We start from the raw sequence: 27,896 nt of genomic DNA, 5'->3' as shown, positions 1-27,896 counted from the left end.
CAAGACTTCCCCAGTATTCTGAGCTCCCAGTCCGGGCCGCTAGATGCACAGCTAATTGAGCTAACTAGCTAATGGCAGCTATACTTAGCAGCTGCTGACAGTTACTCTGGTGTTATTGCTGCCCCCTTTTTCTTTTCAGGATGAATTTGGCAGGTGGCCAATACTCACAAATTGCACCTTTAAGTAACCTACCATATGTAATTTTGTGTTATGTTATCATATTTTGCTATACACACCACAAATATATCCTGAAAGACCAATAAATAAGCTTAAATACATCTTTCAGCATAATTTATTGAAGAAGAACATCCAAAAGAACATCCTACAAGTTTTTTACATATTTACTATAGTTTATAACTGTGTTGGGTGTGTGGAGGAAGGATTAAATTCTGCTTATAGCGTCAAAAAATCGATAGTTGGTCATGGTTAAGATTAGGAGGCTGGGGGATTGTTGAGCAGAGACAGCGGCCTCCACAAACCTGCAGCAGTATGCCTACTGACAAACTGGTGTCCAAGAATGTGCCACAGAGAGATTTGTGTGAACAGTTCCTCATTCTGGCCCGACTCTCCAGCAGCTGATTTCACCGACAGGTGCAACATCGACCAGAGAGGATGAACTAATCTCACGGTTGCAGACCACTGGGTTAGACAAACAGGGCTTGTGACCAGAGCATCGCTGTTCCAGTTTCCCCTCAACCAGCTGGTGAAAGGTGGGAGGAAGCTGAGCAAATGTGGCTCTCTCATCTGTCAACAGCAGCTGTTGAGGTGTTCTTGAGCAAGGTACTAAAACCTAGTTGTTAAAGCGCTCAGAGGCCCAGAGGATGCACTGTAACCGAACCATGAAGCCTGTCGATGCCAGCTCCTGCAGCTGTGTGAAGGTAAAGCAGCGCACGACTGGAAAAAAACAGTTTGCATGCTCAACAAATGTCCCCTAAAGGTTAATTAAATAAGAAACATGGCTCGATGCAGGACTCACTATTTACTGAAATGATGTTCACATGCAGAAGGATCTGCCATGATTGCTGTGACTGTATGTGAGGCTGATGGCAGCCTCTCTTGAATCCACAATGTTAAGAAGATGTGGCGTATCATCCAGAGTGGCTGCTGTGACAAACGAAAAGGCTCTGCTGCCAATGTTAGTGGGCCATGTGACGCACGAGGAGAATAGAGACAAATCTTACCAATCCTGTAGCACGAAGTCGCTACAACTTTTTTTTCCAAATTATGAACCCCTACACAGTTTAACAGGATGTCCCTCAGGCAGGGACAGAGATGTGTCATGAAGTGACTTCATCTCAGTTGCAGCAGTGATCTGAAGACAGCCTGTCAAAAAGCTCGAGTGATGAAGGATTTGATGTGGCATGTGCTGTACTCTGCAGAATAACACATACTGTTTTACTGTATACATCTGCAGTGTATCAGTTTGTGGGGAAGTCGACAGTTTCTGCAATAGATGTCACACAGACTTCTACTCAGCAAAGAATCGCCTCTTAAACAAATGCTACATGCGGAATATTGCAGAAGCTGCATTTTTTTGTTTGTTTGATAAAGTTGTATGTGTGACAAAACAGCATTTTAATGAAGTACTGCAGTGCTGCAGAGATCCCCTCGACTGCAAGTCTTGTTCTGCAGATGTTTGTTTGGCACAGACCCAAACAAATGTCACATCATCAACGAAAACTGATTGCAGAAATGATTCCCTCTTATTGTTGATCATATCGTAATATCTGTCAGTTTTATTGCAATATGATTTTTTACCATATTGTGCATCTCTATACAATCAGTGGTTCCCAACCTCAGGGACATGTACCCAAAAAAGGCTGTGAGATTAATCTAAAAGGCTGTTAGATGATTGCTGGGATACATAATAATACAAGATTCTGCTCTATAACATCCCTTCATTTCTTTTTTGACTGTGCAGAACTTTGCTCTGGTGTTGCTTGTGAAATACTACATACTGTATCTCTTCAGGCCCCCAAAAAGTGTTGTGATGAGACAGCCTAATAAGGGAAACACGCAGCCTGAGGCAAGGGGTTGCAAGAAGATGTTAGGATGCCACAAGAAACAATGATCTAAACGGCTTTATTTAGAGGTAAAACCAAAAGTGAGTGCACCAGTAATGTCAGTTCTACTCCCTCTTTCGCAATATGATTTCTTTTAACCATATTGTGCATCTCTAATTCATATCAATGTGACGTTTATTGCCAATTAGCTTATGTTAGCATGCAAATAGAAATGGAATTAGAAATAGCAAATATTTCTTGCTAGAAATAGAGCATGAGGGCACTGGTGGACCCCTGGTGGCCCCATGTTCGAAAAAATGCAATGAAGGTGTCGTCTTGGATTCCCCTGCGGTGGATAAAATATCTCAAAGTGCCCTCTCGTGTGCCCTTCCACTGGACAGTATGTGGTGAAGTGCCCTCAAGGGTGCTCTTCCAGTGCCATTTCTGCACACTGTGTGGACACCACTGTGTCCAAGCGCAGCCTCACAAGGCTGCTAGTGTGGTTGTAGAGTCTTGGTCTTGTTATTTCATTTTTACTTAAAGGTCCAGTGTGTAGAATTTAGTGGCATCTAGGTGTAACTGAAAACACCTCCTCTGACCAAGTGCATAGGAGAAACTGCAGCGGACGCTGAAAATGCAAACACAAGACAGGCCCTCTCTGGAGCCTGCGTCTGGTTTGTCCATTCTGGGCTACTGTAGAAACATGGTGGACCCACTCTCTCTGTGGATATAGAAGTCTCATTCTAAGGTGACGGAAATGCAACAATTCTTAGTTTCAGGTGATTATAATGAAAATATCATTGCGAATATTATATTCAATTTCAGCCAATTGATTCCACAATGCACCTTTAAAATGAAGGTATACATGTAGGTTGTTTTCTCTATTCTTGAATGTCTTTAGAGTGTAAAGGGTGTTAACAACTTTGCTTTTGGTCACGGGAGAACTGAAGCCGGAGCAGGGAAAGCACCATGGCCTGTGTTAGGTGTGCCAAAACTGCTCTCTAGTATTTTTTTCATATTTCAGTTGATTGAAGATCTCTCTCTCGTCGTCTCTCAGATATACCCTGCCTCCTACTTAATCCTCAGTGTGCTAAAAGCATTTTCATTTAGTCATGACTCACTCCTCACAGCAAATTGACTGTAAATTCAATTTAGTTCCCGTTATCTCAGATGGGTGAGAATCAGATTTGCAACTAAACCAACAAACACTTCTTGCGCAACGTCAACGTGCATGGCTTTAATATTTACTTGAGTGAGCCAGATGGGCACGAATGAGAAGACATACTGCACTTAACATGTTATAATTATCTTTCAAAGTACAGAACCTACAGCATGTGAGCTATGTCTATGAGCAGCTGGTCTGTTCATGTTATATAATAAGCATATTGCATGGCAGAGATCATAGAAATGAAAAACTCATTACTTTGTGATTCCCAAGTCCCTGACAACCAGCAGTATTGTGATTAAATCTTGAAGGAGTGTGGAATTTTTCACAAAATTAGGCAGCTGTTGTGCTGTGTTGGGATATTTTCCTGTGCAGCTAAATGCTCTGGTCACAGCTCAGAATCTGGATTTGTTACGGGCAGGTCTGGAACGAGCTCGTATCACATTGGCTGATCATGCTAACATGCTCATTTTCAGACAATAATTCCTCAAACAGATTTGAGCACCTGTTCAACAACCACTTTCAGTCTGCTCCTGCCGCCTCATTTCCCATTGGATGCTTACCGTGAAACCATGACAACAAGTCCAACTATCATGATTTTCTCCTCGGTGCCCTGACTTTTATTGGCTGTGAATACAATTGAGTGTGCAAACATGTGCATATGTGTGCCAGTTTCTGCTCGTGTATTAACTATATGTTGAGGTTGGGTGGAGGATTAAGTCATCCTTCAGCTTATCTCCATCAAAATGACTGATTATGCTGTCAGCGATGGTCGTGGCCTAGTTTTGAAAGACAGCCTCGTTTGCTCTGGCTCAGAGCCACCAGACCTTGTAAATACTACTGATGCACTTTTATCTGCCGCCGAGTATTACCTCATTGTGTTTAATAAGAGCAATAACGCTGCAGTTTGGTTAATGAAAGAGGTACAGGGGGCCTTTTCCTGGTGCCGCTGCCTCTGAGAAACCGTATAGCCCGCGGTTCACCTTAGCACTTGCATAATTTGCATATAGATGAGGATCATATCACATTATTGCAAGAAGGGGGGTGTATTAATAATGGGGTTGTTGAACAGGATATGGTGCTGTACAAAGACTTGTGTAGATGCTGCACATCTTTTACCTGCTCTCAATCAGACATACTTTCTCTATCTTTTCTACATTTTTGAAGGATTGTGAAGATCCACTGACACAGTCTCGAGTGGGCTTCAAGCTAGCTGGGTTTTTTAAATTAGGCTACTCCCCGCAAATTGAACACAAAAACACCACAGGGACACAAAATTGCTTGACCTCCTGATCCCCTCCTGTCTGGTCCTGCTAGTCCCCACTGCTGTCCCACTATTACAGGTATGTCATGCTGTAAAATTGATTTCACTTGCTCAGTGGGTGTGACATGGACATCCCAAGGCCCCCTCTCTCTTTTTCTCACTCTCATACACGAACGTATAAATGTGAGGGTAGTTTCTTGATCAGTCTTTTTAAAACAGTCAATAAAAAAGACAATGGGTTCTCTCGATAAATTCTGCATTAAAATGCATGTGTTTGATTACTTATTTTGTTCAAACTGGCAGCTGCACCAGAAGACAACATGACTTGTTGGTTCTGTCTTTTCAAAAAGGGCTAAAAGGCTCTGGAAGTTTTTCCTTTGTAATGGTGAGTTACAAAATAATGAGAGTATTTAGCACTATAGCCGACAACTGATGTGTTCCAGCTAACCTTAGAGGTACAATGTTGGACTAGTTTGCATTCCTGCCAACAGAATATTGCATATTCACTGGTATAAAACCAAAGGCAGATGTTTGATGTTGAATATCGGAACAGCAGTGTGTCGGAGTGGGGTGTGTCGGAATGGAGGGGTTTCGGAACGTCAAGCTGTTCCCGGTGGTACACTGTTGTTAGCTAACTTTAGCTGGTTTGCTCCAGGACTATCCTGCCCTGCCACAGGATTATTGCATGTTCACAGCACAATATAAATATTAAAGGACTTTTCCAGTCATGTTTGCATGGGTATTGGGGGGCTTAATGGGAGACAAGTATTCACACAACACTGACTAAAAAGCTAGTTAACAGTAATTTTTTAAAAACACAAGCTACAAGCTAGCTAGTGCAGTGTAGGCAGTAAAAACATCCACAAATCACTCATTCTAACCATCAAAAATCCAACTAAAGTGTAAAAAGAGGATTATGTTTGAATTGTTTGTTTAAAGCAATGAAAATAATTAATATTACACTGAATATATGAGCTCAACAAAGAGAACACTGGCTTGAATTACACCAAACAGGTGTTTACTGGCAAGCTGATGGTTGCCAGTAAACACCTGGCCACAGCTATGGACTAGCTATGGACTAATATTTAGTCCATAGCTGTGGTTAAAAAAAGCTGCACATGTTGCTATAGGATGAAAGGATCTGAAAAAAAATAGTTATTTTTTCAGATTTTTTCAGTTAGAGATGACAGCAAGTTGTTCACCATCATTAGAGGTTGTGCCAAGTACATTTGAAATAGTTTATATGCTAAAGTCCCTGCAAACCCACAGTCCAGCCAACCAGGTATATTCCCTGCAGACATATTTACATGTCATGATATGACACAGGTGTAAACAATGAAATTAATGATAGCTGAGTTCCAGTTAGCTGCTTCTGTGTCAGAGTCTGTGTGCATGTTAGCTCACTGTCGCAGAACAGAGTCATTGTTAACGTCATCAGAAACAGCTCGATTATTCTTACTGAGACAAGACAAAGTATCTGCTGTGAAAGGCCTTAAGACTGTGTGGGGTTTACAAACTGCTTTATCCACAGCTCCCTCTCTTTCCTGTTAGCTTTGTTGCAACTGGTGGGACAAATTACACCTTAGATGCCTTAGATTGGTGACATGATGTGATTCCCAACTTAAACCTGACTAGAGTTCTAATCAGCAGTGTAATTGAAAACAACTTTGTGTGTCTGAAGGGCCTTTAATAGATCCAGACATTACTGGTTACCTCTTTTGTGTATAGGTTGCAGCAGAAATGAACCCTAGAATACCTGGAAATAAATGAGCCTTTGTGCACTTTTGTCTTAAAGTGAATGGGTTTTTTGAACGGTTTTCAGTTAGATAGCTGAAATAAGATCTGTGGTTAATGCAAGTGTTGTTTGTTTTACAATGTCCAAATACTTCAGTAAAATACCCCACATGTGAATTATGAAGTACTAACATGCCTCAGAAAAGGTGGTTGCTAAAAAGTGGCTGAATGAGACGACAGAAGTGGTCGGTGACATTAAACACTAATCTACTCTGTCTTTTCGGATGGACTTGTAGATTGATATGTTTATAGTAACGTGTGTATAGTTTAGTATAGTCAGAAGCTTATTGAAGGTAACATTGAAGTCATGTGACCAGGATGTAGTTTGTTTATAGTATGACTGTATTATTGACCCGGGTACTAGCACCACTCCAATTTTGACATTTTTACCACTGGAAGTTTTGCAGCAAAATCTTTTTCTTTGGCACAAAGGCATTTGACCCATTGGCCACCATTATAAAAGATCTTCAGTGAACTATAGTGACCCATCTTTGGGTTCACTATTAAAAAATAGTTCTATTTAAAATGTTTGAGTTGCATTTGCACTTAAAAAAATCTGAAAAGTAGTGTTCAATTGTGGAAATTATCTTTCTGAACAAAATGTGTAAGTATCATGAAATTGTGTTGTGTCTGCATTAATCCAGGATCCAATTGACAAATCCCAGAGGCTTTTTGTCGAGGCAACCAGGGCGGTGCTAACTTCCGGGTTAGTATGCAAAAGTATGTCATTACTGCAGCACTCTGTTATGTGACTATGTATGATATCAGCTTTGCAATCACCAAATATGGTGTAATATAGAAAAATGTTACAATTCAAAATATTAATATACAAAAATGTAATTTCAATTAGCGAATTAAAGGAGACGGAGAGACCTCACAAAGCGGGGGAGTTTTATACCAAGAAATATTCACTATTGAATCAATACTTAAATTATTATTTAGGTATTTTTAAAGCAACACTATGTAACTTTCTGTAGCAAGATAGTAGATCGTTGAGCCATCCATCCATCCATCCATCCATCCATCATCTGTATCTGCAGGGCGTGGGGGGGCTGGAATCAATCCAAGCTAAAAAAGAAAAAAAGGAAAAAGCAAATCGTTAAATACCAATTGAAATCAAATACCAAATCAGGTCCTGATCAGGTCCCGAAGAAGCGTTGACCATCTGGGAATGATGCTTAACAATCGACTATCAACTACTGTATCCCCCTCCTGAATGACTCCAGTGTTAAGGCCAGATTCTCAGTCTTTAAACAGAATAGCAGATGAAAACAAACTGCTCTACTCTATTATATTACATCTACTCTTGGCCCCGCCCCCACGCTCTGTCGTCACGCTCCGGGCAGCCAGTGAGGCGGAGGGAGGGGTGTGTATGTGTGTGTGTGTGTGTGTGTGTGTGTGTGTGTGAGAGAGGCGGAGGGGGGTTGGAGGGAGGTGGAGGAGGAGTCGGGGGTGTTTCACGGCGGAGAGCCAGGCAGCAGCGTCGCAGCAGCAGCAGCGCTACAACACGAGCGGCTCCCGGGCTTTGTTTTGTGGATGTGAATGAGCTCCATCACCTGCTTCAGAAATGTGGACGGATATAAGGACGCTGCTACTTTTCCACTCGGTAGTCCTCAGCCTTCATTTCTCGGAGGGTCAGTACTGTTTGTTTTTCTCTTCCCTCGCGCGTGAGACGGTAGTGAAATGAAATATATGATGTGTGTGTGTATATTTGTGGAGGTGAGAGCTGCCGGTACTAGAAAAAAAAGAGAGAGAAAGAGACAAAAGACTTTCCTCTCATTGTATTTGGACGTGTGTTAGCTAGGCGGTTAACGGCTGTGTGGTGACTGTTGGGCTGAGTGTGGGAGAAGCCTCTCTCCGTGTCTGTCATGTGTCTCATCCATACTGCATCAGAGGTAGTAGAGTAACGTCAGCCCACTCTCAATCTTTGTCCTCACGTTGTGGAGAATAATGTCCGGGGCCTCCTCCTCCTCCTCCTCCTCTGATGCTGCTGCTGCTCCCACAACACTTTTCTGATCATCTCGGTTAAAGTCGACCAATAACTGAAAGAAAAACACAGACCATGACGCTCACAGCCGCCTCCGCCAATTGACCCGAATGAACGCTGAATATCAATTAGGCATTCATTTGCAAATGACAGTTGAACTACAAGCGGGTTACTGCTCCTCTGCTGTACACTGATCCATCTGGACCCTCATCTCCTCTCACCCCCCTCTTGTTTTGTTTTATTTCTCTCCAGCAACGGATGAGTGTGAGGATGGACAGTTTCAGTGCAACAACAAAAGGTGTATACCGACCATCTGGAGGTGCGACGACGATGACGACTGCTCGGACAACAGTGATGAAGAAAACTGTCGTAAGTGTTCAAATCAGTGGAAGTCTTGAGACAAGCATGCTGCTGTGAGCTGTGAAATGAAGTGTAATGCAAGTGTCACGATAAAGAGGGAAAAGGTGTTTGGAGGAGTGGCACAAAATTGTGAAAACATCAATTAGTAGGTCACTACAACTCCTCCCTTCCCTTTCTTCCCACCCACTCAGAACAATGTGTGAACATGTGCACTAAACCATGAAATCAACCTTTTGTATTCTTACTATCTTAGATGGGGGTTTTTTCTACAAAAGTCAAGAGATAAGTTCATCCAAAATTGAAAATTCTGTCATTAGTTATTCACGCACATGCCGATGGAAAGTTCAGGTGAGGTTTCATCGTCCACAAAATAATACTGAGGCTTCACAGCAAAACAGCATTCTGCTAAACAGCTGAAGTAGATGGGGACTTGTTTTAAAACGTAAAAAAAACCCAATGGATAGAAAACGTAAACCGGCTCCATACAGCTTGTCCGGCATAATCCCATGTTTCCGGAAGCCCAGAAATCCCAAATTGTTTTGAAAAGACGTTTTCCACCTTTTTTTAAAAGCAGAAACCTTCGCTGTAGCTGCTAAGCTAAAAGCATTAATGCACACGGAGTGGATCCACGAGCTTGACCACAAGTCAGCGGTGTAAATAACATCTTTTAAATCAATTTAGATTACAGCAGACGAGCTGTACAGTATGGTTATGGTTAGTTATTTGGTTGTTTCTTACGTCTTAAAACAAATCCCCGTCAGTTGTCAAGGATAATTCTGCAATGCTGTTTTGCTGTGAAGCTACAAAACCTCACCTGAATTTCCACTGCCATGTGTGTGAGTAGATAATGGCCAATTTCATTTTTGGGTGAACTTCTCCTTTGAGAAACTAATTAGATTTATATTATTGATATTATCAAGAGACAATACCTGCAACTGCTCGATCAGCTGTCTATTAGAGCTTGATTTAATGGCCTGTTCCTGACTGGAATGTGTATAGAAGCTCCTCTGTCTTAATGAGCTGCAGTGGAAAATGCGCGCATATCTCCCTTAGGTCTCTGTCCTCTCATAACTTCTTATTATTTTTATGGTGGATTTGCTATTCTATTAGCATTTTAGTGCCTTCATTTTTACGGAGAGGTAAAAGCTTCCAGAGTTTACAAAGAGGCACAAATAAAATCATGTTCTGACTGGGGATTAGGCATATATTTTTATATATATATATGTGTGTGTGTGTGCGTGTGTGCCCCAGGGCCAGAGTGTGTGCAGGTGATTTCATCCCTGCTACACCTAAATATAGCAAGCTCAACAAGCACGTTCTAAAAGAAAGAAAAAACAAGGGTTGATTGGGTGGAACCATTTTCCAATCATCTTCAAATAAAAAGCTGTCCAGCTGAGAGACAGATTGCGTGGTGCATCGGTCTGGTGCACAGAGCTCTGACAGGTATCTCGGATGTGTTGTTCTGTGCGGAAATAATAGAATTCCAGTTTCCTTTCTGACTGCGAGCCAGTGGCCTATATTCTGGAAGAATGCTTGCGCTGAAACCAGTGAAGTTGTGCCAAAGCTGAATCCAAGCCCTGCATGTTTGCCGTGCAGCTATGTTCTTTTGTGTCTGGGTTAATTGTGGCTCGGGAGGAATTCCTGCACCTCCCCGCACATGCATGCACATATACAGGCTCTCTGTTTCTCCTCGTAACTCTCTCCGTCTGTGTTTTCTCTCCCACGCACGCATACCTGTTGTATACAACCACGTCACGGCTGCTCTGTGCGCTAGTGTGGAGGTGTTGCCATTGTTACCCCGTCTCTCTGAGGCCAGCAGGATGAGTCCTCAGGCGTGCCAAAGAAAGCCGGTCATTGGGAGCATCTTTGCTGCTGAAACATTCATGTGTCACCGCTTTACACACACACACACAAACCCGTGATGTTTGGAGGAAATCATTACTGTGTCAGGCTTTATTTCATCAGTATTTCTTTTATGAATGAAAGAGGAAATTGTCAGTGAGGGTTTTATTACCTCAGGCTGAGCTTCTGACACATTTAGGCTCTGAGTGGAAACACTCCTCCTGAACGCCCACTACTGTCAAGCCACCATTTGATGATTATGACAGTCCAGCATTACTTGCCATTATATTAGAGAGTGGCCTTCACTGTGTTTCCATTTCCTCTCCTGCGTGTGTCTGGCTGTATCTGCGTGGGCAGGCGGGTGAGGCTGCATTGCCTTCGCAGCAGAGTTAGACTCTGGCTCGGGATATTAGTTCAAGTTTTATCCTGTTTGATTTGGAGGAGAGGCTCTCTGGCTGCAACTCGGGCAATATTTAATTAATGTGTTACTATTAAAATCATTCTCATGGGTCGCCTCTGTAAACTCCTTTTTCTGTCTCTCCATCTGAGGAGGATAAAAAACATAGGGACAGGCAGCGTAGTGCAGTCAAGTGTAAACCTGTACAACATATGCCGCACAGGGGGAGAGTGCGGTGAGGATTTAGGCTTGTACACACAGCAAATCCCGTGCAGGAATTACACAGTTAGTTTCTTGTTGACTATGAAGTGGTTGCATTTTTGAATTAAGTTTCTGAGAGGCTGAACGGATGGTTTCACTTTTTATTCACAATGCATTATTTTGCAACACAATGCCAAGCCCAGGCATCCAGTGACTGAATGTGTGCAACAGACCATGCTTATGAAATATGCTGACAGGAAGAAACCTTTGCCGCAGCTGCTTATTTGTCACGCCAGTGTCACCTTATTTCCAACCTGACCGGGCGCTTGTTGCTGAACCACTCCGAGCAGGTGTAAAACGCTGGTATTGCTCGTACCAGTATCACACCATTTATGCACCACGATCCTCCTCCATCCTCCACCCTGTTCCCTTTAACCCCATCCCCCACCAGTCCACCCCCAGACAGCACTCCCATCACCATCACCATCCCCCATCATCCAAACGCTATTCCCCACTGACCAGTCACCCGCTGCATGCACCCATACATTCATACATGCATAATTGCACTCATGAGTATGCATGGACACAAGTGTGGACCAAACGCATGTAAGCATAAATACATGCATAACAGGCATGAATGCATACCAATGAACTCCCTACTTTTTCTGACAAATGATTGGAAAGTTGAAAGGGAATAGAAACTCTCAGTTTTGTTTACTGGTTGCATAACATTTGTGGGGAGGATGAGATGCAGAGCCACCCTCCCTGTCGCCTCGTCTGGAGTCAACAGCAGCTGAGGCGACAAAGAATTCCGCCTTGAATTCACAGAGTCAGATTTGTGCCAACTCTGACATGGAGCCGCTGTTTAATCCTCATCCTGATTATAGCGGCATATCAGCCAGCTCGCATCTATCAGTGTTACCTTCAAAAGTTCAGCCTGTCCGCTTGACTCTCCTCTTCATCCCTGGATATGATAACAATCTATTTCATCCGTGTTCATGAATTTAACATCCATACCTGCGGGGAGGCAATTCGCCACGTCGAGCTCAAAGTGTTCTTTTGTTTTCCTCTGTGATGCCGAGTCAGCAGAGCCTCCTCGCTTTGTGTTATTTTACCTAATAAATCCGCACAACTCCTTCAGAGGCAGAATTCGCTTTTGAAACTGCTGGCGCTCCTCCACACCTCCTGTAGTCATTGTTAATTTCTTTAGTCCAAAAGCCTTTCAGTGGATGCAGCCTCCTCTGCTGCAGTGTTAGAACCAAAGCCCTGCCAACTCACAATATCTTAGAAATGCAAATAGTATCCCTGTTCCCTCGGTTAATGCTTATTTAATGCTTCATTCAACAGTGTTCAGACCGCAGCTGCTTTTTGCTCAACTTACATCTGACACTAGTTGAAGAAAGAGTAAAGCCACAAGTGTAAATCCAGTGTGCAGGTACCTTTTATCTGATTTTCTATTCTTTCTTGCACTGTGAGCAGGGCTCGAAATTAACGATGTCCCGATGTCCCGGGGACCATAAAAATTCCTACTGGGACACAAATATATTTGGTCCGGGACAATGACGGGACAGTGAAAAAAAAATGTCAACTAAACTTCGAAATGGGTGTTGTTTGCAAAGTCATTAAATATGAGTATCTAGACGTTACTTTGTCGTTTGAATAATTTAATAAAAAAGTGTGAGCGGCGAAACTATAGAAGGCTTACGTTCTCGCGGCAGCTCACGATAGGCAGTTAGCCTGTTCGTGCAAATGCATTTACGTCATCCACTCTGCTGCTGGCTGCTGCTTGACTCGCGCCAATGCAGCATTCATAGAGCCAGAGCGATAGACCATCATTAACGACAGGTGGTTGAATAAACAGCCCCCTGATGCAAGCCCCAATACTGCCGACTCCCGAAACGAGGACATCCCAAGTCCTGGTCATGATTCATCGTCCTCCCCTGTGGTAAGTTAGTTGTCTTAACTGTCAATGTTAGCTAGTGCTCAGCGATAGCTAACGCTCACTCAAACAAAATGCTCAATTCCCTCCTCCGTATATCTTTGCATTTCCCTGAGGTTGAGGACTATAATGGAGAGCAGGCAGTTGAGAAGTGGTGGCAAAGTGGTCAGAGAACATGCCGACCCATGTTCAACGACTCTGTGTGAGACAAGAAAAAACACCTCCGCGGCGGTCAGCCGTCCTGACCGAGACTTCAGTGAACTTTCCCCCGAGAAAACAGCCTCCCTCCCCGCGAGTGAAATAGTCAGACAGCGTCCTGTTTACTGATGGCGATTATGTATTTTGTACGAAAAATGTAACTTTGTCACTTTCCAGGATGTTTGGTGGGTCAGGATCTCAATCACAGCACATTATAACAGCATCCATATGATTATAAACAGCCAGCGGGTACATGTTTAGATATAGGAGGACACCGGGAAACACCTTGAAAAAAACACACACGTCATCATACACGTCATGATGATGATGTGTACCGTCATCATCGCCGGCTTTCTGTGTGAATTATACTCTGGTTCGTCTCTTGCGCCGGAGCTGCTCGGCTCTGTGTGAACAGCCAGCGGCGGAGAAACCGATAATGCGGCGTCTCTGTGTGAAAAGGGCTAGTAACTCATAGGTTACAGGGAGCACCTGAACAATGTGTTGTGTTTTTGGGTCTTGAGGTGTATGTGAGAGAGTGACACATCAAGACAGAGAGGAGTGTTGTGTAGGAGGGCAGGAGTAAGCAGAGTAAATGTGAAGTGTGAGATCTGGTGGGGTGGGTGAATGAGTGAGAGCAAGATGATTGACATTCATAAATGATAACAGAAGATAAAATGATGTTCCTATAGTACTACTGACTTGTAATAATAACTTGTAATTACAACTGAAAAAAGATACATTTATTAAACTGTATTATGGAACACAGAGACCATACAGCCATAACATATTGAATTAAAAAAAAAAAACTATCAGAATTCTTTAATGTTGACATAATGATAAATTAGTCTGGATATTGAGAAAGAATAGAAAACATGTCTTAAAACAACTCCTTTCCCTTCTAGTCTAGGAGAGGCAACAGATCAGACTGATATACATATGTTTAATAAAATAAGTATTTTAAACTTATATGGTGGACCATATAAATGGTGGTGTGATGGTTAAGTGTGATGGTTAAGTGACAAAAAAGGATCAAATTATATGTATTCTGCATAATTTGGGGGGCGACAACAATAATTTAAATTTGGGACACTGTTGGTTATATCCGGGACAATACAAAGTAGAATTCGGGACAGTTGTGGGACACTGAGGAAAAAAGCTAATTTCGAGCCCTGACTGTGAGACCTTTTTTTCCCCCTCAAATCATAGTGTTGCTTTTCTTTAGAGCTTCTAGCTGTGAGGCCATGGAATGGATGGACTTGCACTTAAACATATTGCTTTTCTGGTCTTCTAACTGCTCAAAGTTTTAAGTACACATGCCACATTCACACATCCAAACACACATTCACACACTGATGGCAGAGGCAGCCAGGCAAGGCAGTGACCTTCTCATCAGGAGCCATGCAGCACTCTTTAACCAAAGCGCCTCATGAAATTTCTATGCTCACACCAATGGAACAACCATCAGGACCAATTCGGGGTTCAGTAACTTGCCCAAACACAAGGTATCAAACCACCGACCTTCCGATGCACGGATAACCCGCTCTAACTCCTTAGCCGCAGCCGCCCCTCGCTGCCTTTCAGTCGGCACGACCATGTCATGTTTACTGAAACACACCATAGCCTGTCTGAGTGCTTTCTCATCTCTTGACAATAGTCACGATCGCTCGCTGACTTTAACTTAAATGCTGCCATTTGTTGCTTTAAAATGCCTCAGGTACAATGACAGAAAATAGAGAATCAAGCCTTTCAATGGTACCTGAAAGCAAGTGGGCCTCACATTATGGGATTTGGATTCTTGCTTATCTGTTGCTTTGTTGTCAGAAATCTCTTCTAGTCTTCTATAAAGCCCACTTGACCTGTGTGACCTGCATTTTTCTGTTCAAACATACCTATTGGGACCTGATTTAGCCCCAGTAGCATTTACATTATAGCTACTATGTCTGTATCAGCCTTCTCTTCTCTTCTCTTCTCTTCTCTTCTCTTCAAAAAGTTCTTCTTCTCCTGGCTGTGTGGACACGACCCAGCCAGGCTAGTTGACAGCAGTATTTTCTAAAATGTGAGGTAATTTTATGTAAGTTTGGCCGCCTGCTGAGATCTGTAAGTGCAGAAGAATAATATAGTGACACGCGATGTTCTGATTTCTCAGGAAGAGGAAGAGACCCATCTTCTTGTTGTGTTTTTGATTTATCAGTGTTGAAAACACGTCTTGGTTTGCGAGCGTGCATTTCCCCCCACAGTCTTTGCCTCTGCTTGTCTGTGTTGTGTGAAGAGATGGTTTGACAGCGGGGAAAGTGAGTGGTTGTTGATGATGTGGAAAAACAAAGAGAGTGGGTTAAGAAGAAGAAGTGGAGTTGAAGTGATAGAAAGTGGGGAAAGAAATAATTCTGACCTGCAGGGTGAGTCGGCGACGTTGTTTGTGTTCCTATCAAATTCTCTCCGTAATCTCCACTTCTGTTGACAACTGTACACAGTGTGAAAGGGATTATGCCTTTATCTCTCCACGCAATGAGGCTTGTTTTCCACTGGGTCTGTGGTCAATTTATGTCTTGTTAACTCTCCCCATTGCAGTTCACATAATCATGATAGAGCCTTAATTAATGCACCAATTTTTAATAGCCCGGATAAAGCAAACTTTTCTATGGAAAAACTTGTTGAATTAATGCATTGTCAAAGTCAAACTGACCCTACATTATTATGTGTACCTTTGATCTTTTTTCATTCATGAGCAAGTAGCTCTCAAAGTCTGAGTTCCTGATGAGAATATCAAGCACTTCTCCTCTCTTTTTATATATAAATAAATGTAAAGTATAATGATACTGCAGCTATTGCACACAAAAGACAATAAAACTATTATTAGACATATCTGTGGAAACAACCTCGAAGCTTCAGAGGTCCTCTATTGATTTGTTTGGGAAGAGAGTTTACTCTGCACAGATTTGAGAAACTTGGAACTGAATTTCTATCTTAGTAGTTTATTGCTGAATTGCTGAAGGGTCTTTCATTCTTTTCTTTTTTGTGTTGAACTCTTGAATCAGTTTTTTTGGTGAATATTATTTGAACTTACCTGGCCCTAGCCTGCCAAAAAGACACAAGGATAAAATCAAGCTGTTGTTGCTGAAGGCATGTACTTTGTGGAGCAGCACAGCAACAAAAGTGTTAAACCCAATGCTAACCGGGAACCTGATAATGTTAATGAGGGAAAAGGCGTTGGTTACCTCAATGAGAAGTTGGAGGTGTGCATCCTGCTACCTGCAGCTCTACATCTAACGTCTTCTTGTTCCACTGCAGCCCTAATGCTGTTCTTTGCTTGTCTTATGGGAAATATTGTCTAAGGAAATATACTCCACAGTTCTGATGCTATCACACCATCTACGCTAACTTCTAGAGGAGCAACCATTGTTGTTTTCAAACAAACAATCTCCTCTCTTGCTGGTTGTCACACCTAAACCATGTCCTTAACAGCCAGTAGTTCCTCATAGGACAGTGACTGGTCCGGCCCCCTCAGATTTGTCCACAAGCACATAGCTTGAAGCTTAGCAAGATGGATTCACAACACATGATCACATGATCTTGTAAATTCAGCTGCCTCACAAGTTAACACATAATGTCAGTTTGTGTATATGGAGTTACCCATTGTGCTTTAATGTTTGTATTTTTAAACTCATAAAGTGGAAGCCATCAGGCTAGGCTAACTAGCTTCCACTTTCCGACCAATTAAATGCTCAACTCAAACTACATAATTACGATTTATTAGCAGAAATTAATTTTAATTTAAGTTTACCTTTAAACAAGATACACAGCACACATAGGCACTGAATACAAACATGCAGAAATTCTTTTAACCTTTAACCATTAAGAATTACATGCAGTAAGTAATGATATTCATGTCCAGTAGTTAATAAAGTATTAATGAGGTTTTAAACCAGCTTTCTGTCTGACCACTAGACAGTGACGAAACATTTTCTCCCATGATGCATTTAGTGCTCAGTGCTTCTGTTGGCATCAGATGCCTAAAAAACTCTCAGAGGCCATTGCTCTGATACAGTCTAAGTCTAGTCCCTATCCACATGTGTGTTTGTGTGTGCAGCTATGTTCATGTCTGTTGGATTGGTCGCTGGCCCTACTGGCCTACTGCCCTGTGTCTGCATGTTTCAAAGCCAGCTTGCCAAAGTGATCATTAAGAAGTCTGCAATTGAGCTATTATCTCAGATTACTGCGTGTCGCTAAGCAAAGATGCTGAGAGAGAGAGAGAATGAGCCAGAGAGAGGGGGGGAGGGGGGGATTAATGTGGGGGTATAAAACATCACTCAGCCACAGCCTCTTGCCCTCATTGGTCATTTATTTATTCCCCACTCTCATCATTTTCAACATTACACTTCTAAGAAATTATCTGTTCATTTCAAAGAAAAAAAGTAGATATTTCTCTAGGGGACTCTGAGCAGTGTGTCTCTCTTCATGAAAAAGGCTGTTTTAGTTTATTTGAATCATTGAAATACTGCTATGGTATAAAACAACAGCAAAAACTGTAGTCTGTGCACCACAGGGCTTTCAACTGAATAATCTATGTGACTTTAACGCTGGATTCTTGCCTTAAACTTTAACTGATTTTGATTCAACTTCTTAGTACCTTCACTTGAATCGTTTTGTTTTAAAGTTTAAACTTTCCTATGTTTTATTAAGTTGTGTATTTAAATCATCCCTAAGATTTCTAACAATGGTCAAACCCAGAGAAATCCAGGATTTTATTCCATTTGGGCACCTGTTGCTACAACTTCCAGGTAAACAACAGATGATGCATCATATGCACTGGTGGACCCAAGCGTAGGGGCAGGTGATTGCCCTCCCTGGTGCCTCCATATTAAAAAAAACACTGCAAAAGTGCCTAACCCCTTGTGCAGAAATTGCACACTGTGCGTTTAAAACACAACAGTAAATGTCAAGTAAAAAATAGAGGTTGCAGACATAGAGCAGTGAATTCATTCAAATATTCACAACAGCTGACAGTTGTAAATATATAAAAAATGAACAGAGGCGCTGTACGCATCTGGCAAAATGTTACTTCGATGAGTTAAGAACTAAGCTGGAAATCCAACCAAACTAAACCATGGAAATGTTACATTCGATGCTGCTACTCGTGGCTAAAATTTTTGTCACAGTGATTCAGCAGTGGCAGTGAAATGAACCCAGGTTGGCTTGAAAATCGATAAGACACATGCTGGATGTTTGAGAGAGGCTGCCTGCTCTGCGAACCCAGGCCTTGGGGCCAGAGGCACCCAGGCAGACAGTGCCTTTCATCCAGAATCACTGTCAGAAAAAAAACAGACCCACAAGGGAGGATGCTGGCACACATCGCAAGAACTGTGGCCCTTTGCAACTTGTGACTCATTTCCATGAAAAATGCCACTTCATGTGACTCAACAGGCATGCCACTGAATCTTTTCTGACAGCTCGAGGGATGCTGGGATTGGTCGAGTGCGGCTGCGAGTCTCACTTTATTTTGATTTATCCGTTTGTGGATGAGTACACACACTCATCATCACAGACCTACACAGGACATTATGCCACTCTGAAGTCCAGCCAGGGTAACGGAGAGCGTCAGCAGCGAGTGTGGTAGAGAATGGAAATGATGAGCAAATGGCTGTGACACAGCAACCAAAGCCCCCAGTCTCTTTCTTTTTATTGATGATTCAGTGTAGCTGGATGAATTATGAGCGTCACCTCCACTCACAGAAGTAGCAACAAAGGCCTGCTCTTGCTCCTCTTCTATGCAGTGACTCATTACATTGCCACCATCACAATGTTCAAGCTTTGCATGAAAGCTGTCACTGCCTTGAAATCATTCCACCTGTCTGCATGTCTCTACCATCATCTCATCTGTAAAACCCATTGTGCCTTGCCAGAAATGTTCTGTGGCCAATGCATTTCTTCCAAAGGGTCATGAAGGTATAAAGACAGAGGGGATTAAACAGTAAACAACCAGCTGCAGTTACAGTTAGGGCTGGGAGATTCAATAATTCTTTTAGTTTTATTCAATACTATTATAACTACCAGTTATTTATATTTGCAATTGATCAATTATAATTACTGTCTTGTGCAACTGGTTAATCATTTAGTCTGTGAAAATGCTTTGTCCAACCAACACTCTCACACCCTCAAAATATTTTAATTTCAATAGCCATATTTCCATCAAATCTACTGCAAATATTAACCACCTTTCCAGAAAATTGACAAAAGAAATTTCAAATTAATGCACCACCAACTGTTAAGTAACAGTTGGTGGTGCTAATCCTCCAGCTGGGTGCCATTCATCTGTTGCAGATGACGACACAATGAGATGATGTGAGTAATAGAGTGCAGGTCAAAACTCAAAAGATGAAGCTTTGTGTTGGTTAATGCAGGACACGGAAACTATACGCCCAGCCGTAATCAGATGACAGCGTGTCGACTGGACTACTGTTATCAATCGGTCTCACACCTGCTTGTAAGCTTTTGCCAACATCCTAGCCTCCACCTTTTTAGTAAGGGTCCTATCAGGGCTCAAGGTTAAAAAACAGCATTCATTGTGTTGCTTAGGGCTCACTCCTATATACCTTGGAGAGTTTTCTGCAATGTGTAAGCCCTGTTTTGGCTTAGCATGCTGCTTGGTCAGTTCAGGGAGTGCCTTAAGAGCTGAGCCATCTGTGCCAAGCATAACTGTATTTCCATTTGTTGCAGTAAATGGTCAAATGATGGAAATATGACGTATTTGCTTGTGTCATGTATTAATTTGAGAGACCCTTACAGTCTCATCATGGCTCCACACAGATCTGATGTTTTCATGCACAGCAAATGTTAGTCTCTTCTGTGGAGTTAAAGCTTAAGTAAGAAATGATGTTATGATTCATTCATAAAGTCTGTTTCAATTCAACTCGTCTTCCACAGCTGAGCAAACGAACGTCTTTGCAATGTTATGTTCAGTTTTTTTTAATGCACAAATTGAGAATAAGCATAAAGACAGGTGGGTTGAAATGTACCTTGTGATACAAAACAGTGAAAAGCAGCAAAACATTACTTTCTGGAAGCTGGAGACCTCAAATATTTGACATTCTTCTTGTAAAATTACTATTGCTATCGCTGTTATGATGAAACTATCAAAATATTTTTTCCTATTTTTTTTTTTAGAAATTTCTACATCGACTACCTGCTTTGGCACCATTACGCTTACAAAATTCTCATATCAAGTTATCAGTTTACAGTTCTAATGAAAATCAGTTGAGTTCTACCAATACCTAAAGACACATAATATTTAGTGGTTAATTCAGTGAAATGAGGAATTTAAATTTAACATTCTTAACAGTAAATATCATGAACATACTGTGTCAATAAGAGATAATACTGACCATGCAGGACAGAATAGTTCATTGTTTGACACAACTTCTTTCTAATTTCATGGAAAACCCGATTAAACCACGTAGACTGGAATGATCACCCCGGGTACTTCTGGTGCTTCCCATTCCTCTGTGATTGTAAAGACTTACTGGAAATGTACATTTAAATACTCATTACATTTAGTCACTCTTTATTTGTTTCGTAGCATCTCTTCCCCGTCGATGTGTGATTTGTGATGCAGTTTCTGCACAAATGCAGCCTTTATGAGCTAAACCTAGGTTTAATGGAGATGTAATAGTGTCAAACATTGCATTACCTGAACAATGATAGGAAATAGAAATCGGAATTGGACTAATTTACTCAGCTGTAGGTCTTTAAGTGCGAGAAGCCAGCGAGGTACGATGAAATTATGTCCGTACAGAGGCAGCCTTCCAATTAGTGGAAGGGGCGCTTTTACATAAGCTGATCAAATGTGTCAAAGGTCTAGACTACAGACACTCTGCTCAGTGTAGAACCGTCTGTAGAAAAATGTAACGTAATGAGTGGTGGAATATAACAAAACAGACGAACATATCCTACTGTCTGTGTTCAGAGCTTTTTAGTAGAGCAGCAGCAGAGTTTTTTCCAGCAAGACACTCTTCTAAATTTAGTATTTTAAACCAGCAGGCACCATTTCATGTCTGAGTTTTCTTTGAAATGTTCAGTCATACATGTATATTAATGCACACATGAAATGGGTTGTGTAGGATCCTCAGGGAATAAAAACGATGCGATCAGTCTTTTGTAAAGCTTTGAAAAACCAGCAGAGTTTTGATGATTTTGATATAAGTATGAATGTGCAAAAACCCAATTTGCCGAATACTCCCAAATGCTGAGGCCAGAACGTGGTTTTGAATTTGGAATGAAATTACTTTTCCCATCATTTTTAACTTTAAATCACAGTGTAATATGAAGCTTTTAATAGATTTTCTGCAGTCCCTTTAAGGAAAAGGCAGATCTCATATCAGGAAAGGTCAGGCCTGTTTTAATTTAGAAAGCTTATATTTAAATCATAGGCTATATAAGAAATTAATGCTTATTCAAGATTCATCCTGACTGCATGTGTTAACACCACAGTTGTTGCTCAGTACTTCTGCAGAAGTTTTCTTGAAAGTGTGAAGCGTGATGCTAGGAAATGTGGGAAATATTCGCTGGCAGATGGTTTCTCTGGGTTACCCCTGACCTCATGTGCTTCGGGGGAAATATTGTGATCAAAGCTCAGCAGCTAAGCTCCGCCTAGAGATAGATATGTTTTAAATGCACAGCCATGGGCCACTTGCATGCACACACAAATATGTATGCACGCAGGCGCGCACAGTCACTGACATAGGCTTCACACTAAAATAAACTCACGGAACAACTTGATACACAACAGAGTGTGGGGTGTTTCATTGGTTTTTGCGTACCTATCGTGCTCGGAAAATGATGTAATCCCTTGTGACAGGGATCACCAGAGAAAGGGGAAGAAGAGCGATGGAGAGCTTAGAGAAAAATACAAGGAGAGAAGGAGGAGGCGGCGTGGCGACGAGCCAAGGGGGGTGGGTGCTGTGGAGCTGGGTGGGGGTTGTGGGGTGGGAGCTGGAATGAAGAGTGCTGCAGTGTCATTGATTTTAGAGTGGTTGTTTTGCAGTGTTATTGTTGTGATGCGGCTCAGATAAAGAGTAGCGAATTAGACAGGCAGCTCATTAGAAATCACCTGCAGTCTCTCCTTCTCAAAGGTCAAAGTTGAGGATGTGTTTTCTGTCTTACGCCGCCCAATCTGGAAGACATCATGTTACACTGAGAAGAAAGAGAGTAACCACGGCTAGGAGGCCACGAGTAAACACAGCATATGAAACTCTTACTCGAGCCAGACTACAAAATTGAAACCAATGGCACCCGTTTGGTTTGAATGAAGACAAACAGAGCATCTTTACGGGAGGCTCCAACTCATTGCAGAACATCTGCTCGCCCTATCAGACAGCCTGACTGCTGGGAACACCTGGCATACGTGCAGCTTTCCTGCTCTACTTACAGTGCTCTTTGAAGTACATTTTCTGTCTTTTTACTATCAGTCAAAATGGTGGCAAATCATGCTTCCATTATTTGTCATTGTTTATGTATTTAAAATTGAGCCGAGAATACAATAATAAAGTACATAAACAAAACAAACAGGGTGTTATTTATTGTAGGATTATTGTACTAGATTGCATTATATACAGGGGATGCTTTTGTTGTTTCCACCTCTAAGATCACTAATTACCTGCACCAGGGAGGTTATGTTTTCACCTGTGTCTGTTTGTTTATTGGTTGGTTGATTGGTTGGATTGTCAGCAGGATTACACAAAAACTACTGAATGGATTTCCATGAAACTTGGATTGAGGATTAGTTCAGAATATCAGCTCAGAATAGAGCTATTGATGTGGATCCCATCAAAGGGATGGATCCAGGAATTCTATTTAAAAAGAGACATATGCTCATTTTTCAGGTTCATAATTTTATTTTGGGTTACATACTATAGTGCTCAAAAACACATCAGTTTTCTCATACTGTCAAGTTTTGCAGCACCGTATGCCCCCTCTGTCTTGCTCTGTTTTAGCTCATGTCTCTTTCAGGCCCCACCTCCCGAATATCCAGAATACTCTGATTGGTCTGCTCACCAAGGTCTGAGCCTTGGGACTGCTGACGAGGCATTTATGGAGCAGTGTTTTCTGTGTAGCCTTTTTAACTTTCAAGAACTTTTACATGCACAGGAACATAGATCACAGATCTCTATAAAAAGATTATGATTCCCTCTGTTTGAATTATGGTTTAGCAGTTATGGGTGGTTCAAGATTTAGAGTGATACAGGACTATCAAGTTTAATATTGGAATGTTGGGCTTTGGTGGAGTTATGTGCTCTACTGAGTGCACTTGTGGTCCACGAAAGTCTTTTACTTTTTTGTGTCCACACAGCAGAAACCTCACCTTTGTATACATCCCAGAACTATGGCCTGCTTACACTCTTGACACCACATTATGTCATTACAGGGTAGAAATAGCAGCATAAATGCCCCAGAAATGAAGCTTCATTAAATTGCCTCATACAACTGAAAGCTGCAATTCATCTTGCATATCCATTTGGTGTAGATGACTTCAACATGTTTTTAAATGAGTCTTCAAAATCTTAATCTAATGTTTATTGTATACTGCGAAAGCCACCGCCCCTTTCCAATACCATTTACAGCCGATGCTTATGAGGAGGAATGGCTGATCAATCTACCTGGTGCTGCGTTAAATCAATTTTGTGTTGTGACATTTTAGTTTTCAAGAATGTGGACCAACACTGCTGTTATATTCCCCAGCCCATTGGGGCCTGAGTAAGATTTTATGAAAACAGCTAATGAATCACTTCACTTCACCCTATTAGTTTAAGTGAGGCCAACCGAAATGCTACATCTCTGATGTGTACTAAATGTACCGTGCTTTTAATGGAGCCATCTGAGCTTTAACATGCATGAGAGAAACCTCAGTAAAGAGCGTCGTTACTGTGTCACCTTCAGCATTCTCGCAAAGACACTCACTCGGAGATGCAGGGTATTTGCTCATACTGATATAATATGCGACACATGCAGATGTATAGTCTTGCATTGCAAAAAGGAAGAGAGCGCGCTGTGTGTCTCGACAGGAATAAATGGTGGTTGGATTTGACTATTAATAATTTACGTGGAGTGTTTACAACTCCAAGACATTTTGAATGCATAGTAACACACATCCAGACCTCACATACCCTTCTGACCCACAGGGCATCAAGGTGTACTCACACTCCATTGATATTAAGTATTAAAGGTCCCTTGTTGTGGAAAAGGCCTGTTCTAAATGGAATCTAAATGTGTTGAACCAACACTTTTTCCCCTCTGCTTTGTTTCTTAATTTTCACAATTGAAAATTAAACATAGGTTGTCAGTTTGATTCTCATAAATTCCCTTTTATAGTATTTTTGTGCTTAGCAACAGACTGATGAGTGGGCCAATAAGGTGACTAACAAAATCCTTAGCAGCCGTCAGTATTCTTACACAGACATAAACATTTTAAAATGATGATTCACAATCATAATGATGCTTTTATTGAAAATGGATCCTTTTATTCTGCATCTTTCTCTGTAGCTCTGTAGATGTAATATTATTAAAAATGACGTCACTGCATAAAAATGTTATCAATGTGACCTTTACAGGGTTTTCCAGTTGAATAGGTCCGTTGTAGAAAGTGCGATTTCCATGTCTTTTTTATAAAGCAGCTCTAGGTGCTACATGTGTATATACTAAAGTATTAACTCAGCTCAATCCCCAGAGAAACGCACCCAGTCCGTATTCAGAAACTGTGCCTTAAACGAGAAGAAAGGACTTCCATACGGTTGTGTTGTTGCAGATATACAGTCACTGCCCACGCCCCAAGCAGAGCTGTGGTTGCAAAAACACACATAGAACTGATGCAGAAATATGTTGACAACTGCCTGCTCAGGCCTGTTAAAGCTGACCAATCAGAGCAGACTGGGCTTCTCAGGAGGGGCTTAAAGAGTCGGGCTCTAAAACAGAGCGTTCCAACAGAGGGTGAATAAAGGTTCTGCAGGAATAGACAGCTTGAGAAAAATAAAATGAAAAAATAAAATTTAAAAAATAAAAATAAAATTTGAAAACTGAAGCATGTAAACATTTTCTGTTCGACACCCAAAGTAAAAGTATGAGCCTCAAAATGAGCTGGTCTGGGTCCTTTAATATAGGATCACTTGCAACAGCTTACGTGATGTGCCCACCCTGTATAGTCGCTGCATTGTTCTACTGCTAACATTCAGCAGCTCTGGTGTTGAGAGAGAAGCCTTTCGCCACGGTCTGAGTAATCTGTTTCTAAAGTGGGTGGCTGCTGGACTCTTTGATTGGCCAGCAGGCATTTGGTGGGCCCACACTAAAGGATGTCGGCCCTCACAAAGTCCATCAATAGCTGTCTGCGACTTTGTTTCTCCTGTCTGACTCCTGGCTGCTGTTTGTGTGAGAGACGATTAAAAAACAAAAACAGACAAAGTACGGAGCTCGAAAGGCAGAGAAACAAAAGGTCTACCCACACACGTGCAGAAGTGGGTGAATGTTCGTGCGAGTGTGTGGTGTTTGCATGTAACTGTCGGGTTATGTTCAAAGGCAAACGGCAGCTGGGATTAAAATCTGACTGTCTCTTAATTACGCTGCTTCATTGCTTGGGGCAGATTTTCTAGAACAAGAAATTTGACCTCGGGCAGTATTACAGTTATGCTAATTTACTTCTGCGGTGGGAAATGTAAAATCCTGCTCTCAGTGTCTTGTCACACCAATTTGAATGCCTTAGTCTTCAGGACAGTGAGGGTCTCTCTGAAAATTTGGTCTGCAGCTGGCATTGTGTTTGGTGTTATTGGATTCAGGTCTTTGCAAGAATAAGAGCGAGAAGGAGAAGGAAGGAGAGAAGAGAAAGGAGAGAGAGGCTCATTCTCTTTGCAGGGTAAAAGGCTAATCTCCCATTTCCCATTACAGTCCCTGGGTTAGTAGACAGACACTGTAATCCAATGTGGCACACATTTCCATGTACAGGAGTGACTATAGGCTCTCCTAATGCATTTGGTTGCCTTTGACTTAGAGTGGCAAGAGGCTTTTTAGCATTTGCTCTTAAATTCAGAGCTATTGTGAGCTTAAGATGAATACTGGAAAAGACTTGAAAGTAGTGGGAAGAGATATCAACCTCTCTGAAGACTTTCAAGAGTAGTTTATGTCCGCGTCTTGTTCAGAACCAGGAATGTAATGTTATACTTTGGGTTGCCCGTAGGCACTTTCATAGATTAATTTATAGCCTAAGATCAAGATCAAGTCTGGATGCAGACAAATCTCACATACCCATGAGATAGGAACGACCAAAATTGTCTTGGCGCATGCAGTGATCGAGAATTACGCAAACTCCAGTTTTTCCAGCAGTCTTGCTGTGGTGAATTTCTGGTGGTTTCCAACTGCTGGAATAGTTACCATGGGTTACGTACAGTTCAAAGGGTACTTTACCAAAAGTACTGGAGGGGAAAGCAGACTTTGATATAAGATCGACCCCACATGTTAACTAGGTTGACCCTTCTCCTCTACAGAGGGGGAAGGTGTATTGGTGATACAGAAATAACAGGAAGAAGAGAAGGGAAATAGAGTTAAGCAGTTAAATTACAGCAAAACAGTTTAGCTTTCTAGCCAGTAACTATCCAGAAATTAACACAAACACGTAGACACCTTACTTTTGCTCATCGTCATGGGCTCTCACTCATGCCACCCCCTCATCCATACTGATTGTTCAGTGGTTGCACTGATTGCACTCAGGGATCTGATAAAACCTGCCAACTAGGGGTGTAACAATACATGTATTCGTATTGAATTGTTTCGGTACAGGACGTTCGGTTCGGTACAGGGCTGTGCACGGGTGAGTTTCCAGAACAGAAGTTGCGTGTGTTTATTTTCTGCCTGCAGCCGCAGCTACACGTGCAGCCCGTTTACATCATGGCTAATGCTAGCGCGAAACCAGAGCTTGAAGACCCTCCCTTGTCGCTTAAGTCTCCTGCTTGGGAACACTTCGGCTTCCTGGTTACATATTGCAACGGAGAAAGACGAGTCCGGCACGGCGCAGTTCGGCCGAACAGCTGGAGAAACGAAACCGAAACAATTCCCGTGATAATTACATAATCACACACGACTGCAGTTATACGTGTTATAAACATAACACGAAGTGATCCCGGCTCAAGGATTAGAAGAAGAGCGCGTATTTGTCTCTTTTTTGAGGTTTTTGTGCTTGTATCAACACGGAGTGTTTTATTTTGAAAATCAACCGGATGTCTTGTTGTTGTTTCGTGTCAGACTTCCTGTCTGCTCTGTGCTACATTCGGCTCCTACAAAAGGTCCGAATAAACAACAAGCAAATTTATGTTTTGCATTTTGTTCCCGTACTGTACCGAAAATGAACCGAACCGTGACCTCAAAACCGAGGTACGTATCGAACCGTGATTTTTGTGTATTGTTACACCCCTACTGCCAACTGATGATTGTATGTGTTGAAATTGCCGGAGAGCCTTTCTTCCTGTCAATATATATGTGACAGGAAAAAGACTGATGATTTGTGTCACTATAGTTGCTATTATCACAGGGGGCAATTTCTGTTAGTGGCTATTTTCCACAGATTGCTCCCCACCGAGTAACAGGATGCATTTACACCTTTCTAATATCTGGCTAGAATGGGTCTCATTTGCACCCAGGACTTTAAGAGGCTGTTTACATTTGGTTTTACCATCTGACTGATCCGATTAAAAGTGGACAGCTTTAAACCTGTCAA

At 41.9% G+C, this 27,896-nt stretch overlaps 1 protein-coding gene across 4 annotated transcripts in view; it reads left to right on the top strand.

Moving 5' to 3' along the window:
• The first annotated feature begins 7,671 nt into the window (after window positions 1–7,671).
• Window positions 7,672–27,896, top strand: part of LOC311266659 (low-density lipoprotein receptor-related protein 8-like) — a 96,378-nt gene continuing 76,153 nt past the window's right edge. For all 4 annotated transcript variants that reach the window (XM_084369129.1, XM_084369127.1, XM_084369128.1 and 1 more), the window contains exons 1-2: window positions 7,672–7,860; window positions 8,466–8,582. In XM_084369129.1, the coding sequence (XP_084225255.1) occupies window positions 7,794–7,860; window positions 8,466–8,582 (184 nt within the window). In that variant the 5' untranslated portion in view covers window positions 7,672–7,793. The remainder of the gene's footprint in view (window positions 7,861–8,465; window positions 8,583–27,896) is intronic.

Source organism: Pagrus pagrus (genome assembly GCF_965226575.1).
Source record: "Pagrus pagrus genome assembly, chromosome: 12".
Classification (NCBI taxonomy): domain Eukaryota; kingdom Metazoa; phylum Chordata; class Actinopteri; order Spariformes; family Sparidae; genus Pagrus; species Pagrus pagrus.
The sequence above is the reverse complement of the archived record's forward strand: the minus strand, read 5'-3'. Positions and strand labels throughout refer to the sequence as shown.